The sequence below is a fragment of the Populus trichocarpa genome, chromosome 6 (assembly GCF_000002775.5).
Source record: "Populus trichocarpa isolate Nisqually-1 chromosome 6, P.trichocarpa_v4.1, whole genome shotgun sequence".
Classification (NCBI taxonomy): Eukaryota; Viridiplantae; Streptophyta; class Magnoliopsida; order Malpighiales; family Salicaceae; genus Populus; species Populus trichocarpa.
In genome coordinates, this window is record NC_037290.2 from 4,271,160 (window position 1) to 4,283,914 (window position 12,755).

General features: G+C 33.4%; 1 protein-coding gene across 2 annotated transcripts; it reads left to right on the plus strand.

Moving 5' to 3' along the window:
* Positions 1 to 1,898: 1,898 nt before the first annotated feature.
* LOC18099884 (uncharacterized methyltransferase At2g41040, chloroplastic) lies at positions 1,899 to 7,028 on the plus strand. Of its 2 annotated transcripts, none has more exons than XM_024602970.2 (8): positions 1,899 to 2,153; positions 3,065 to 3,165; positions 3,256 to 3,396; positions 3,754 to 3,835; positions 4,140 to 4,333; positions 4,470 to 4,581; positions 5,881 to 5,985; positions 6,581 to 6,646. In XM_024602970.2, exons 1-8 carry the CDS (start codon positions 2,001 to 2,003, stop codon positions 6,629 to 6,631), a joined length of 939 nt encoding a protein of 312 aa, XP_024458738.2. In that variant the 5' UTR covers positions 1,899 to 2,000; the 3' UTR covers positions 6,632 to 6,646. The 2 variants fall into 2 exon arrangements, with proteins under 2 accessions (XP_024458738.2, XP_024458737.2); XM_024602969.2 differs by lacking the exon at positions 6,581 to 6,646 and adding an exon at positions 6,715 to 7,028 and having other exon boundaries at positions 1,900 to 2,153.
* The last annotated feature ends 5,727 nt before the right edge of the window (positions 7,029 to 12,755 follow it).

Below are 12,755 nucleotides of genomic sequence, written 5' to 3' on the forward strand. Positions count from 1 at the left end.
AGATTATATAATTAAAATTACCCGATAAAAAATTAAAGAAAGTTCTAAAGTCTTTTTTTAAAAAGAAATCATGTTAATTTTCTAAACTTGTGATCAAAGTCATTAGACCTAAAATATTCATTCTAGAAAAATCATGAAGTTCAATTCTCAATAAATTAAATATTAGGCAATAAAATTGAAAAAAAAAATCAATCATTCAAAAGGATTTAAAAAAAACAACAATTCAAAAAATGAGGATCAAAATCACTATTACTATTATTAATAATAAATAGTATCATCAATATTATTATTATCACTATTATTATTTCTATTATTATTAAAATTACTATTATTATTATTATTATTACTACTATTACTATTACCATTATTGTTATTACTATTACTAATAATAGTAGCATCTTATTAGTATTATTACTATTTTCACAACTATTACCACTATCATCACCATTATTATTATTATCATTATAATTATTATTATCATCACTACTATTATCATTATAACAAACTATTATTACTACTACTAGTACCATCATTATTATCATTATTTTTAGTATTATTATTAGTATTATCACTATTATCATTGTTGTAGTTGTTGTTATTATCACCATTATCATTATTATTATTACTAATATTATTTTTATTATTTGTATTATTATTACTATTACTATCACAATTATGACTATCATTACTGTTATTATCAAACTTATAATCATTATCACCACTATCACCATCATAATAAACTATTACTATTACTATTACTATTATCATTATTATTATTATCACCATCATTACTACTATTGAGAAAATAAAAATGATGAACTTGATTTGAAGGGTATAATTAAAAACTATAAAAACTTTGACAAAATGACCAAGAAAAATAATAAGAAATCAAAAGAAGATGGATCAAATTGAAATCATTATTATTATCATTGAAAAAACAAAAATCATAAACCTGATTTAAATGATAAAATTGAAAGTTATAAAGACTTTGACAAAGGAGCAAAGGAAAAAAACAAGAAATTAAAAGTAGAAAGACTGAATCAAGAAACATTATATATACAAATTAGAAACCAAGGGTTAAATTGAAAATAAATAAAACTTGGACAAAAAAAATGAAAAAAATCAAAACTATAAGGATCGAATCTGAAATATTAATAACCATGAGGACCATAGTGTATTTATCAGGGTAGGAGATATAAATGAAGGGAAAACAAAAAAGGGTTACTTGTGATAAACCAACCATATTTGGACTTCATGCCTCATTTATAATGGAAGAAAAGACGACAAGGAATAAAATGATATGGGGGAAGCCTTTTTTTTTTTTTTACCACTAGGAGTTGTTGTATGTGGTGATCAAATTACACGGAGGCTTTCACATGCCAACAACTTTTTCAATAAAATAGTATTATTTTAATGTTTAATTATATCACTATCCTCAATTAAACCAACAAATCACAAAACAAACTGAGGCTAAAAGATACTAATACCCCTCACCTCAAATAATTATTATTTTTGGATTCAAGGGTACATGTGTAATTTTTTTGTGTATAAAAAACAAAAATACTGACTAACCCATACTTGAAACAATTGATTTTTTTTTACTCTTAGAAGTATTTTAGTTATTTTATTATTTATTAAAATATTGAATAAATAAAGATATTTCTAAATAAATTAATAATAACTAATGTATCAGGTAAAAATATCAAAATATTCCTGACTCAAAAACAATTAAATTGTTTTTAGCTTAAGGGCATAAACATTACTCTTAACGAAGTGTGTTTATGGCAATGGAAAATCACCATTCCTTGGTATATTTGTTATTTGAGAGGTGCACTTTAAACTAACGTGGTCCCACCATTTCCACAAAAAATTGAAAACTCCCTCATCACTATATAAATTACAAACGCATTGCCTCGGCTCCACGGAACACCGCACAAACACAAGAAATTAGACCAGGAAAGGGTGAGAATTCTTGAGAGCTAAGCCTAAGCAAATCTTTCATGGCAATGGCTTCCACTTCTCTTCACCAATCTTTATCTCCAAAGTACCCTCATCTTTTTCATAATTCACGGTTTCCTCCCACTCGTCTCCGGTTCACCTCCCTTCGGTTTCCCTCTACAATTCGCGCCACTTCAGCTGTTTCTCTTGAACCTGTAAAACCATCATCTCTTGTTTCTCTCTTTTCACTTTTTGTACTCATTGCTTTCTGTTTTTTTGTTTTAATACTAAAACCACCACTGACACTACAGGTTTTTGTGAATTGGAATACTTAATTATAGTTTTTTGGATACTTGTGAGTTGTGAAAATGAAGTACTGGTAAAAGGGTCGTCTTGTTTGGTTGCTGAGAAAAAAATGATTGAAAAATGGAGGGATATTAAAAAAAAATAAACGTTTTAATTTCTCCGCTATTCTGGGTTTTTATATTCAGTTATGGAGGTAATAAAAGTGTGAAGTAAGAATCAAAATTGAGCTGCTCTAAAAGGTTTTGAATTTATCTTTGGCGTTTTTCTAGGAAAAATGGGATGGTTGTGGATTATTGAGAGAAGTTAGAATTTTGAATGTCAGTTTTGTCATTGTTAATAATCCAGATTGGTAAACATTCGCAAATAGCTTAGTAGATTGAGTTGTGGATTATTGAGAGAAGTTAGAATTTTGAATGTCATTGTTTATGACCCAAATTGGTAGACATTCGCAAATAGCTCAGTAGATTGAGCTTTCAAGAATCAAAGGTCACATTTGATTATTCATGATAGGTTTTGGCAATTTGAAGTTATTGCTGAACTGTGTGATCAAAGAGTTTGGCTATTGCTGGGTGGCTTTTGTAGTTTTCTGCTAGTTATAGATAGGAGTGTTCTGTTTGATATGCGAATTCGGAAAATATAGACATTTAATTAGTCCTTGTAATTAACAGTGAGGCACTACTGAATCTGTGTTCATAGGAAAGGATTTTCTTCTGAGTTCCAACTGGAGGTTTCTTTGTCCACCTGTGATTTTTTTCTGACCATTGTCACATCTTATCCTTGTTCAGTTGCATATCGAATTTCTAAGAACTTTTGCTTTCAGGAATTAAGCACACAGCAGAGTCAAACTTTAGAGGTTGACCCATTTGCATGCCCAATATGCTACCAACCTCTGATAAGAAAAGGTCCTAAAGGTTTTAACTTGTAAGTTGAGTTCACATAGTGGTAAAAATCCGTTTATTTTTTATTTATTTTTCTGTTGGGTCTGGTAGAATAATAACTCAAAACCTGCAGGCCAGCAATCTACCGGTCTGGTTTCAAGTGTAATAGATGCAACAAAACATACTCCAGCAAAGAAAACTATCTAGACCTTACCATTACTGCTGGAATGAAGGACTACACTGAAGTCAAACCAGTTCGTACTGAGCTATTCCGGTATACATGTATTACTGATACTGATGTTGTTGTATCATTCTTGGCACTATGCTGATGCATCCATGAATAAGCGTATGAAGTTCATGCACTCCCATTTATAACCCCACGAGTCTTTAACCCTTGAAATAATGCATATCTTATTCCAGTGTCTCTATTAGCAGTATGCATCTTAGTTTCTGTTAATGAGAGAGGTAGCCGGTTATATTCTATCCCAATTTCCAAGATCCTTTCTTTGGTTTTGAGTTATGATGAAAAAAAAGGAAAGTGGGTGTTTTTTGAATATGACATTTTGTGATGGGATTGAATTGTTTTGGGGAAATTGTCATGTCTCATGTTAGTTCCTTTCACCTTTTTCAGGAGTCCACTTGTTTCATTCTTGTATGAACGTGGCTGGCGTCAAAATTTTAATCAAAGTGGCTTTCCTGGTCCTGATGAAGAGGTTTGTTTTCCTTCATCTGTGTTTAGGAATTCAAATTCACTAGCTCAAGGAGGAATCTTTAATTAAGGTCTTTTCTTTATTGAGAATGTTTAATTAAGGTCATTCTGAAAAGATGAGTTATAGCAAGCTGACTTATGAATTCTCTCTATGAAACTTGGATAACATGGAAGATGATATACTGTGAAATGGAATTAACACCTGAGGAAATGGCAGTAATATTCATTCTTGTTCTTCATTTCTGCTGAAATTTGCTTTTGAGTCCATAATTATTAATTAAGTTTGTAATAGTTTGATGTTACTGCAGTTCAAAATGGCTCAGGAGTACTTCAAACCCACAGAAGGTGGTCTTCTAGTAGATGTTAGCTGTGGTAGTGGTTTATTTTCCAGAAAATTTGCCAAATCTGGAACCTATTCTAAAGTTATTGCACTTGATTTTTCTGAAAATATGCTTCGCCAATGCTATGATTTCATCAAGCAAGATGATACTATCTCAACGAGGTAAGCTTCTTTTTTCCTGAATTAGAATCTCAAAAGTTAGATCAGCAAGTGTGCTCGAACATCAATGTTTTTATTCCTATACATAGTTCTTTTAAAAATGAGAACTGATTCACAAATTCTTTTGGATGGTGTTCAGAAATCTTGCTCTCGTCAGGGCAGATGTTTCAAGACTTCCCTTTGCTTCAGGTTCAGTTGATGCTATTCATGCTGGTGCTGCCTTGCATTGCTGGCCATCTGCTTCCAATGCTGTGAGTGATCTTTCTTCCTTTCATTTTCTTATGGGTGACTCAGGCTTTTGGATATTCTAAACCAATCTGCCAAAATCCCTTTGAATTTGAAAATAGGCAGTCAAATCTTACCCGCTTTATGTCTAATAACTAATGCAATTTGTCCCTGCTATGTTGCTGTCTGGTGGTGTCTTGATCTTGTCCATCATCTTACTCTGTTTAGGGTGATCCCCACATTGAATATACCATCGGAGTGTAAGATGTCATGCTGGTATATGTTGTTAGTTAAAGAAAGTTTTAGCCTTGTTATGATGCAGGGCTGCTAGAATAACTGGTTTGACCAGGGTTGATTTCTGTCAATTCTAACCGGCAAGGGCCTGATTCCAGAATCAGTCTTTTATCAAGGTTGATGATATGGTTCACGTCATAGGTAGAGGCTAAAATAATGTGACGTTCAAGGAAGTCAGTTCTTCCTTCTATTATGCTTACCAAACACAGGGACTAAAATTCTTTAAGGGATCATATCTGGCCAGAAAAGGGTAGAAGTTGACATGGAATGCTGAGTGGTGAATGGAGCTTGCTAGACATGAGTTAAAAAACATTAAGATTGTAGCCATTTTTTCTGCCTTACAAGGGACTGTACACTTTCTACAGCTTAGGTTGTTTGATATCTGGTTACCAAGATTTTCTTCAACAATTACAGCAGTAGCTGAAAGGAAATTGACCTTTCATAAGCACCCCACAAAAATTCTAGATGGTAACCGTAGAGAATCACAATACCTTAGTTATCGTCTTCTCTTGTTTAGGAATGTAGTAGATATTTCTAAGTAGCAGTATCCCGGCAGCCAGATCCTTAAGTAGAGGATAAATGCAGTTACATAGTTGATCATTTTAAGTTATATGGTTAATATGACAAAATCGTGTTAGGTGCCCATCATGTGGTTGGTGCATAAGCACCAAGCATCAGGTTGTGAGCAGGGTAAAATTACATTGTTGGTCCAGTAATCAAGAATTGATCGCCCAAGTTCTGGAAAGAGGCATAGAAGTGGTTCGAGATACGATCAGCAAGTATAGGTTCCATTCTAGCTTGTCTCTAAAAGCACATGTTTTCTTTCTTATTTGTGAGTGTGTTTTTGTTTAACGCATTCACTCCATTTGGATGTATATAGAACTTTTTCAGGAGCCTGTTGTTCAATTAGCACATGTTTTCTTTCTTATTTGTGCGTGTGTTTTTGTTTAACGCATTCACTCCAATTGGATGTATGTAGAACTTTTTCAGAAGCCTGTTGTTCAAATAGTGATACTGTCTACTAATATCAGGTTGCTGAAATTTGCCGTGCTTTGCGAAGTGGTGGAGTCTTTGTTGGGACCACTTTTCTTCAATACAGCTCAACCACTTCCTGGATAGAACGACCTTTCCGAGAGGTAATACTTTTCATCAAGTGTTTTACTTTCTTTTGGTTAAATCGTAAGCGTAACATTAACTGTTTGCATTAATTACTATGCCTTGAGATACTTCCTTTAGCAAGACAGTATGTGCTTGTGCATCTCCCCCTTTAAATGTTGGCTGCTCTGGTATACTCACCTGCCAAACTGGCAATGGTGAAAATCCTGTCCAGATTAATTTAGATTGTGAATTTTACAGTAGGCAGTGGAAAGCATTGAAGTTTTAGAATTTTCAAGTTTCTTAAAACATTATCTGTTAGTGAAGCTTACCCTTTTACTTCTATTTTGTTTGTCCATTCCTATACCATATTAAATTCACATTTCAATTATATTCCATGTCATTTCGTGGAGACTTCAGCATTTATTTAGAACTTGGAGTACAAAAAGTGCTAAACTAGGATGGTTCAGGTCTGTTAATTGACCATCTCAACCCTAAGCTACTGCTTGCTTGTTTGTTGGGAAAGTTGGATATGCACAGTAAAAGGTAGCTCAGCTGTACGAAGGTGAAACCTGCAAGTGCGGTATCCTTTCTTCTTGTAACTTAGGTTTTTGCTTGTGGTGTGTCTTCTTATAGGTGGAACTCCATCTAAACTGCTGGGTAGTCCATACTAACGAGTATAATTGAATCTAAATGATTGGAGGATCATTTGGTCTATGCTGATTATATTTTGTTTTCTTTGGATCGAAAATTGTTGATGCATCCGGCAGAGGATTATGCAAAACTACAACTATTTCACAGAGGAGGAAATCGAAGACTTGTGCACAACATGTGGTCTTACCAACTACACAAGAATTGTTCAGCGATCCTTCATCATGTTCTCTGCTCAGAAGCCATGAAACAAGGCTTAGTTCATTTGAACATCATTTGATGATTTGATCTAGACTGGCTATATCATTCATTGCTGATTTGGGATACAGAATATTGTATAGACATTTTAAATAATAGAAAGACCTTAAAGGTGATGAACCTAGGGTGATGTAAAGTGTCATTGTTGATGAAAAAGTCCCATCTTTTACTGTCTGATTAGAACCTCATCAGTGGCTAGTTGTCACTAATCACAGGCGAGGCCTTTCTGTTGTTAGATTTTGTCGAAAGTGATTTGAAAGCAATTAATGCTGCTGATATGGTTGGAGTCCACAATCATTGTAATGATCCCCACAAACACATACCTAATTAACGAGCGATGGTTGGGCAAAATATGGATCAGTCAGGTCTTGATATGCAGATCAAACCCGCTTTTTGCCCGCCTTTGGTTCATGAAATTGGTTTTAGCTTTGTGTTGTTATCAGGTCAAGCATGCACATATGCAGTTCTGCACCATATGTAAACTGGTTTTTCCTCATGACAGGACCACCTTGAAGGAGTTCTATCGTAGGATCATGAATAGTTTAGTGGAATCAATCTGCAATACAATTCTTGTGACTGATGAAATGGACTAATGGTTTTGGACTGATATTTGTAACATATAATCTATGCAGGCATGACTCATGAACTCACATGATGTGAGGTTATTAAATGATTAAGTCAGGGTCTAGTGGAAAGGGTTCGCACATGACCCCGTCCTTGAAAATAAGGGCAAAAGTGAATAAAATAGTCCACGAGGAAGTGGTTCGACCAATAAAGAAGCCCTTTTAAACAAGGCAAAGTGGGTCTGTGAAGTCTAAAATATGGCCAGAGAGAACCCCTCGTGCGGCTCACAAGCTGACCAGCTTTCTGTTTGTTCTTCTACTATGCTCTTTGCCCTAAAGGAACCCATCATATAATCTCTGTTATCTTCTGTATCTTTGACCTTTGACCAGCCAACAAAATGCACAGCTACAAAAGAAAAATAAAGAGGAATATTTGGCCAGTCCAAGAACAAGTACCTATTAGGGTTTCCCTTGGTTTATTTTTCGAAGTCAGGCTCAGGCCATTGGATCCCTTGCACGTGACCTTCTTTCCTACTGTAATCCCATTTTGCTTTCCATGGCACGTGGGGGTCGGTATCCCTTTAGCATTTTATGTATTTATTTATTTTGCTTCAAATTCTTACTCGTCATGTTCCTTCTAATCGAAGATCTTTCCCTAATCACCCCCTCAAAATCACAATTATCATCGATGGAATCCACTTGGTGTGATGGATATTTTAAGAAGTAATATATAAAAAAAATGGTTTAGTTTTAGTCCCAAATATCTTTTTATTATTATATATTTTAACTCTAAAGCACCCAGGGCTGATCTCTCCTCTTGCAAGTTGCAAGGAATATCTACTAACAGTCGTCCTTGATCGAGTTTTTAAGTAGGAATTGTACTGGCAACCCTACATGAAGTCAAGCAGTGATTGGGAAATATACTTTCTTCGAAAAGGTCGAGTGGGAGTGTGTATTAGACAACTACTAGCAGAGGGTAAATATCTTATGCAGTCAAGACTGGATATTTTCAACCATCTAGGTGGCTCAGTAATAAAAATTTGGGAGCAGAAGATTTGCTCCCTCTGTGGTCTCAGGTTTGAGCCCTGTGGTTGCTCATATGATGGTCATTGGAGGCTTACATGGTCGTTAACTTAAAGACTCGTGGGATTAGTCGAGGTGCGCGCAAACTAGCCCAAACACCCACGTTAAACTAAAAAAAAAAATTGGATATTTACATTCTTGCAATCATCTAATACAGATTTTCTCTGTGGAATACAGCATACAAAAAAGAACAGATATTAATTTTTTTAAAAAAAAAAACTCATCTGCTAGGTTTAGGGGTAGTTTTGTAATTATATAAGGACCCATATATTCAATTTACTTGGTTACATATTAAATCAGAAATTTTTAAACTTAAGCTAATGTGGTTATTTTGTAGTAGTGGCATAAAATGCAGGGGACATTTCATATTTTAAAGAGAGATATTAATATTTTAGGAATAAATGCAAAGTGAATTTACTTGGTTCCCTAGAATCATAAATTTTTAAACTTGGGTCTAAGGGCTCACTTGTCTTTTCATTGTGGTTTTTTTTTTGTGTGATTATAAAGTTAAGACAGGGGCAATTACATATTTTAAAATAAATAATAATTTTTTTGACAGAAAAGTTGTCGACTCGTGTGCAGCTCGCGCTAATGTTTGGAACCCTTCTGCATGATTAATGCAGAGCATGCGACAACATTATGAAGTGAAAATTTTGCAATTCCGACGGTGTTCGAAATCTCACGGCATCCCCATCTATATTCGGTGGCGCGTATAGTGCTGCGTGTGGCAGTTTGACTCCAACGACGTTTTTTTTCTTTCTTCTCTTTTTTTATTTCTTTGCCTAGAAAAAGATGTTGCCCAAGCAAAAAAAAAAAACATGTCCTCTAATTTTTATGGGATATCTCATTCAGGTCTCTTTTTATTTTTTGTCTTGATTTCTTTTGTAAATTTTAAATTTATTTTTGATTTCACCCTTGATTAAAATTCTATTTGCCCTCTTATTTTGTTTTGGTTTCAGATTTGATTCTTTTTTTTATTTTGGGTTTTTATTTTTATTTTTTTTGTAAAATGTTTTGATATTTTCAATTTTCCTTAAATCAATGGATATTATTCCCCCATTGTTTCATTGTTTGGCGTTTGATCCTTATTCTTTTATTATTGTTTTTTGTTTTGTTTTGGGCCTTTGTCAAATTGAATTTATTTTCAATTTCATCCTCTATATTAAAATGTTAATTTCCCTCTTATTTTTTTTTTGTTTTAAATTCGATCCTCTTTTTTTTAGTTTTTGTTTTGATTTTTTTTGTAAAATATTTGATTTTTCCTTAACTTCACCCTTAAATCAATTAATGTTATTTCCTCCTATATTTTTTTGTTTGGCATTTGATTCTCATTATTTTATAGTACTCTTTTCATTTTTTTTAATTTTTTTTTTTTGGGGGGGGGGGGGGGGTGGGGGTTGTCAAATTTAGTTTCTTTTTTTTTTTAATTTTTCCTCTAAATTAGGTTGGTTGAAAATTAAGGGTTGTGGTTTTCTCCAATTGGGTTACATCGGGCTTATGAGTAACGAGTTTTAAAGGTTAACCCGAGTGATATTGACCTTTTTTTCTCTTTTAATTGATTTTTTTTTTAATTTTATCCTTCGACACTTTATATTCTTGAAACATTGTAATGGTCTCATGCATGGGTCGCATGTCGGCAAGTGCACTTGGGTTCACTTGGATTATTTTTTTCTTTTTTATTTTTGAATTTATTTGTAATACTCCCAATTAGTTTGAAATATATCTTCATTGATTTTTTTTAAATAATTTTTTTTTATCGTAATCAGTTATTTTTTTCTTAGTTCGATGCATCTGATATCGTTATACAAGACAAGTTTATTCGACCAGCCAAGTCTATGACGCAAATCATGATTTTTTTCTTACTTTTTGGAAACAAATGTGTGATCTCTTCGACAAATTTTTTTCACTCTCAGACTTTTTTTTTTCTCGCAGTGTAACACGAGTCACAACATGGCAAGCTGTGAACGGTATGAATCTCACTAGGACAGACAGACTTTACAAAAAAGGAAGTCATAAAATCAATTGATGGTTTATGTATAGGAAATGATCATTAGCCAATAAGTTCAATTTACATGTTGTCTACTCTTAATAATGTTCAGATTCGAGCCACTTTGTGTACAGAAAATGAAAAAAATCCAAGTCTAAACAGCTTAATTCAGGATAAATTACACAGATCACCTTGAGATTTGTTATGGTTTAAGCAAATAAATGACATTGAGTACTACTATTCCTGAGATTTTGCCTTCAAGAACCTGATTATGCTTGTTGTAATTATTAATGTCCTTTACAGCAAATGTCAAGCGATTAATTATTCTTGTAAAAGAGATATGGCCAATGAATTGTCAAATTTGCTATCAGTACTTGTCCAACGCCGACTCAAAGCCTAGGCATATAATTAGTTCTTAACGAGAGTTGATTTTTTCTACAGAAGTAAAGTAATATATAATCAAACCACCTCCTGTTTTTGAGTAAATATGTTTACCAAAAGAAGAGCCATCGGTACTGTAATATGGCATGCTATGATTGACAACCGAAAGATTTAATATGGTCTAGCTAGGGATAAACTAGAAGGGCATAAGGGGAATGATACAAAGAGTGGCAAAACCCAAGATTAGCTCTTGGCGAGAGCCTAAAGACAAAGAAAAGTTCTCTCAAAATTAGTAAAAGGGCAAATTAATAAGCCTAATAAATCTTACTAGCAAGTGCTCAATGAGTTGTGTTTGTCTGCCTGGTGTTTGTTACAAGACCACACATTATTGTTCAAACCACAGCTTCTAGCTAGCTCTCTAGTGGAGTGGTTGGTTGCTTAATGTTGCCATGTTTGATTCCAGAAAAACCGGGTTTCCTCGTACATGTCTGGTTCTTAAGTTTGTATCATCAGTTCAAAGTCCAATTGATATATATTTTGTAATGTTAAATTCGTAAATACCGACCAGATACATAGAAGTAATAATTACCTTGACAAATAGATTTTCTCTGCTGATATAGCAAAAGTCATACATATATTTATTTTTTAATGATAAGGGATATATTTGTTTTTTGAATAACTTGTATGTTAATTAAGATTAAATTATCTCTTTTTAAATAGTTCTAAGAATATACATTTTTTAAAAAAGAATTAATTAATATATGATTATTTTTAGAATTAGAACCACTTGTATATATATAGTCAGTCCCTTAGCACTCGTGTATATAGTTGGGAACCCAGCAATCAAGCACTCGTGTGAGGATCGTGCATTCAGACAGAATGTGGGCATGCCATACTTTTATAAGTTCAGGTCATTATTAAGGTTTAATTAATTAATTACAAGATTTCTTATATATCAAATTTATGCTGTTGATCATATTGCCACCCAGCTGCTTGTTATATGATTTTACCGCATGCTTTTGGAGTAGATTTGAAATAAAAGAATGAGAGAAATTGTGTAATATTAGACTCGATGAAAAACATGTGACAAAAAGCAATATTTAAGGCAAAAGGAAGTTCTATGGAAAAGGTGCAATTTTATACTTTAAGTTGTGCTCTTAACTTCAACTAATTAACTTTTTGCCGGCTACTTGATTTAGATATGCATAGAAGGAATTAATTATAGCCCTATTTTAAAATGATCTTAGGCTGATAAATGAATAGTACGTAAATTGTTCTTATATGAAGAGATTTATGTCAATTTTACAGAATATTCTTTCGAAAATAACTTTCTAAAAAATGAATGAATAAATCTTATAAATTCAATAGTTGAAATTAATTTTGCGAAATACTATTTGGGGAAGAATCTTTTGATAAGATTAAAAGTACTATTCTAATGACATATATCAAACAATTTTCTATGATTGCTAGCTATCAACAACTCAGAAATGACCATCTGTAAACAAAGTAAACCATACATTTATAACCTATTACAGTATATATATTGAACAAATTGCTGCATCTCTCCCATCTCCAGGTCCAAATTCAAGTGTGTAGCTCATCTAAAAGATATTGATAATTGAAGAAAGAAAGAAACGGGCAAAAAAAAATATATGCTAGGGCAGCTGCTCCAAGAAGAGTTTAGTTAGTTTAGCATTAGAGCTCTTGAGCCAAGAAGATGAGAGAAAAAATAGTTTAAAGGGATGGTAGAGAATGGGAGACACAGAAACAGCTCCCACGTTCTCCTCATATCTCACTTTCTTTATTTAATAATACTTCCTTTCCCTCATCCCTCCCTCCCTCCCCCCCCCCCCCCCCCCCCCTCCCCCTCCCTCTCCCCTCACACACT

Coding starts and splice junctions, on each gene's coding strand:
- LOC18099884 (XM_024602969.2), top strand. CDS start 2,001: ATGGCAATGGCTTCCACTTCTCTTCACCAATCTTTATCTCCAAAGTAC. Junction 3,397..3,753: donor GTTCGTACTGAGCTATTCCG/GTATACATGTAT, acceptor CACCTTTTTCAG/GAGTCCACTTGTTTCATTCT. Junction 4,582..5,880: donor GGCCATCTGCTTCCAATGCT/GTGAGTGATCTT, acceptor TACTAATATCAG/GTTGCTGAAATTTGCCGTGC.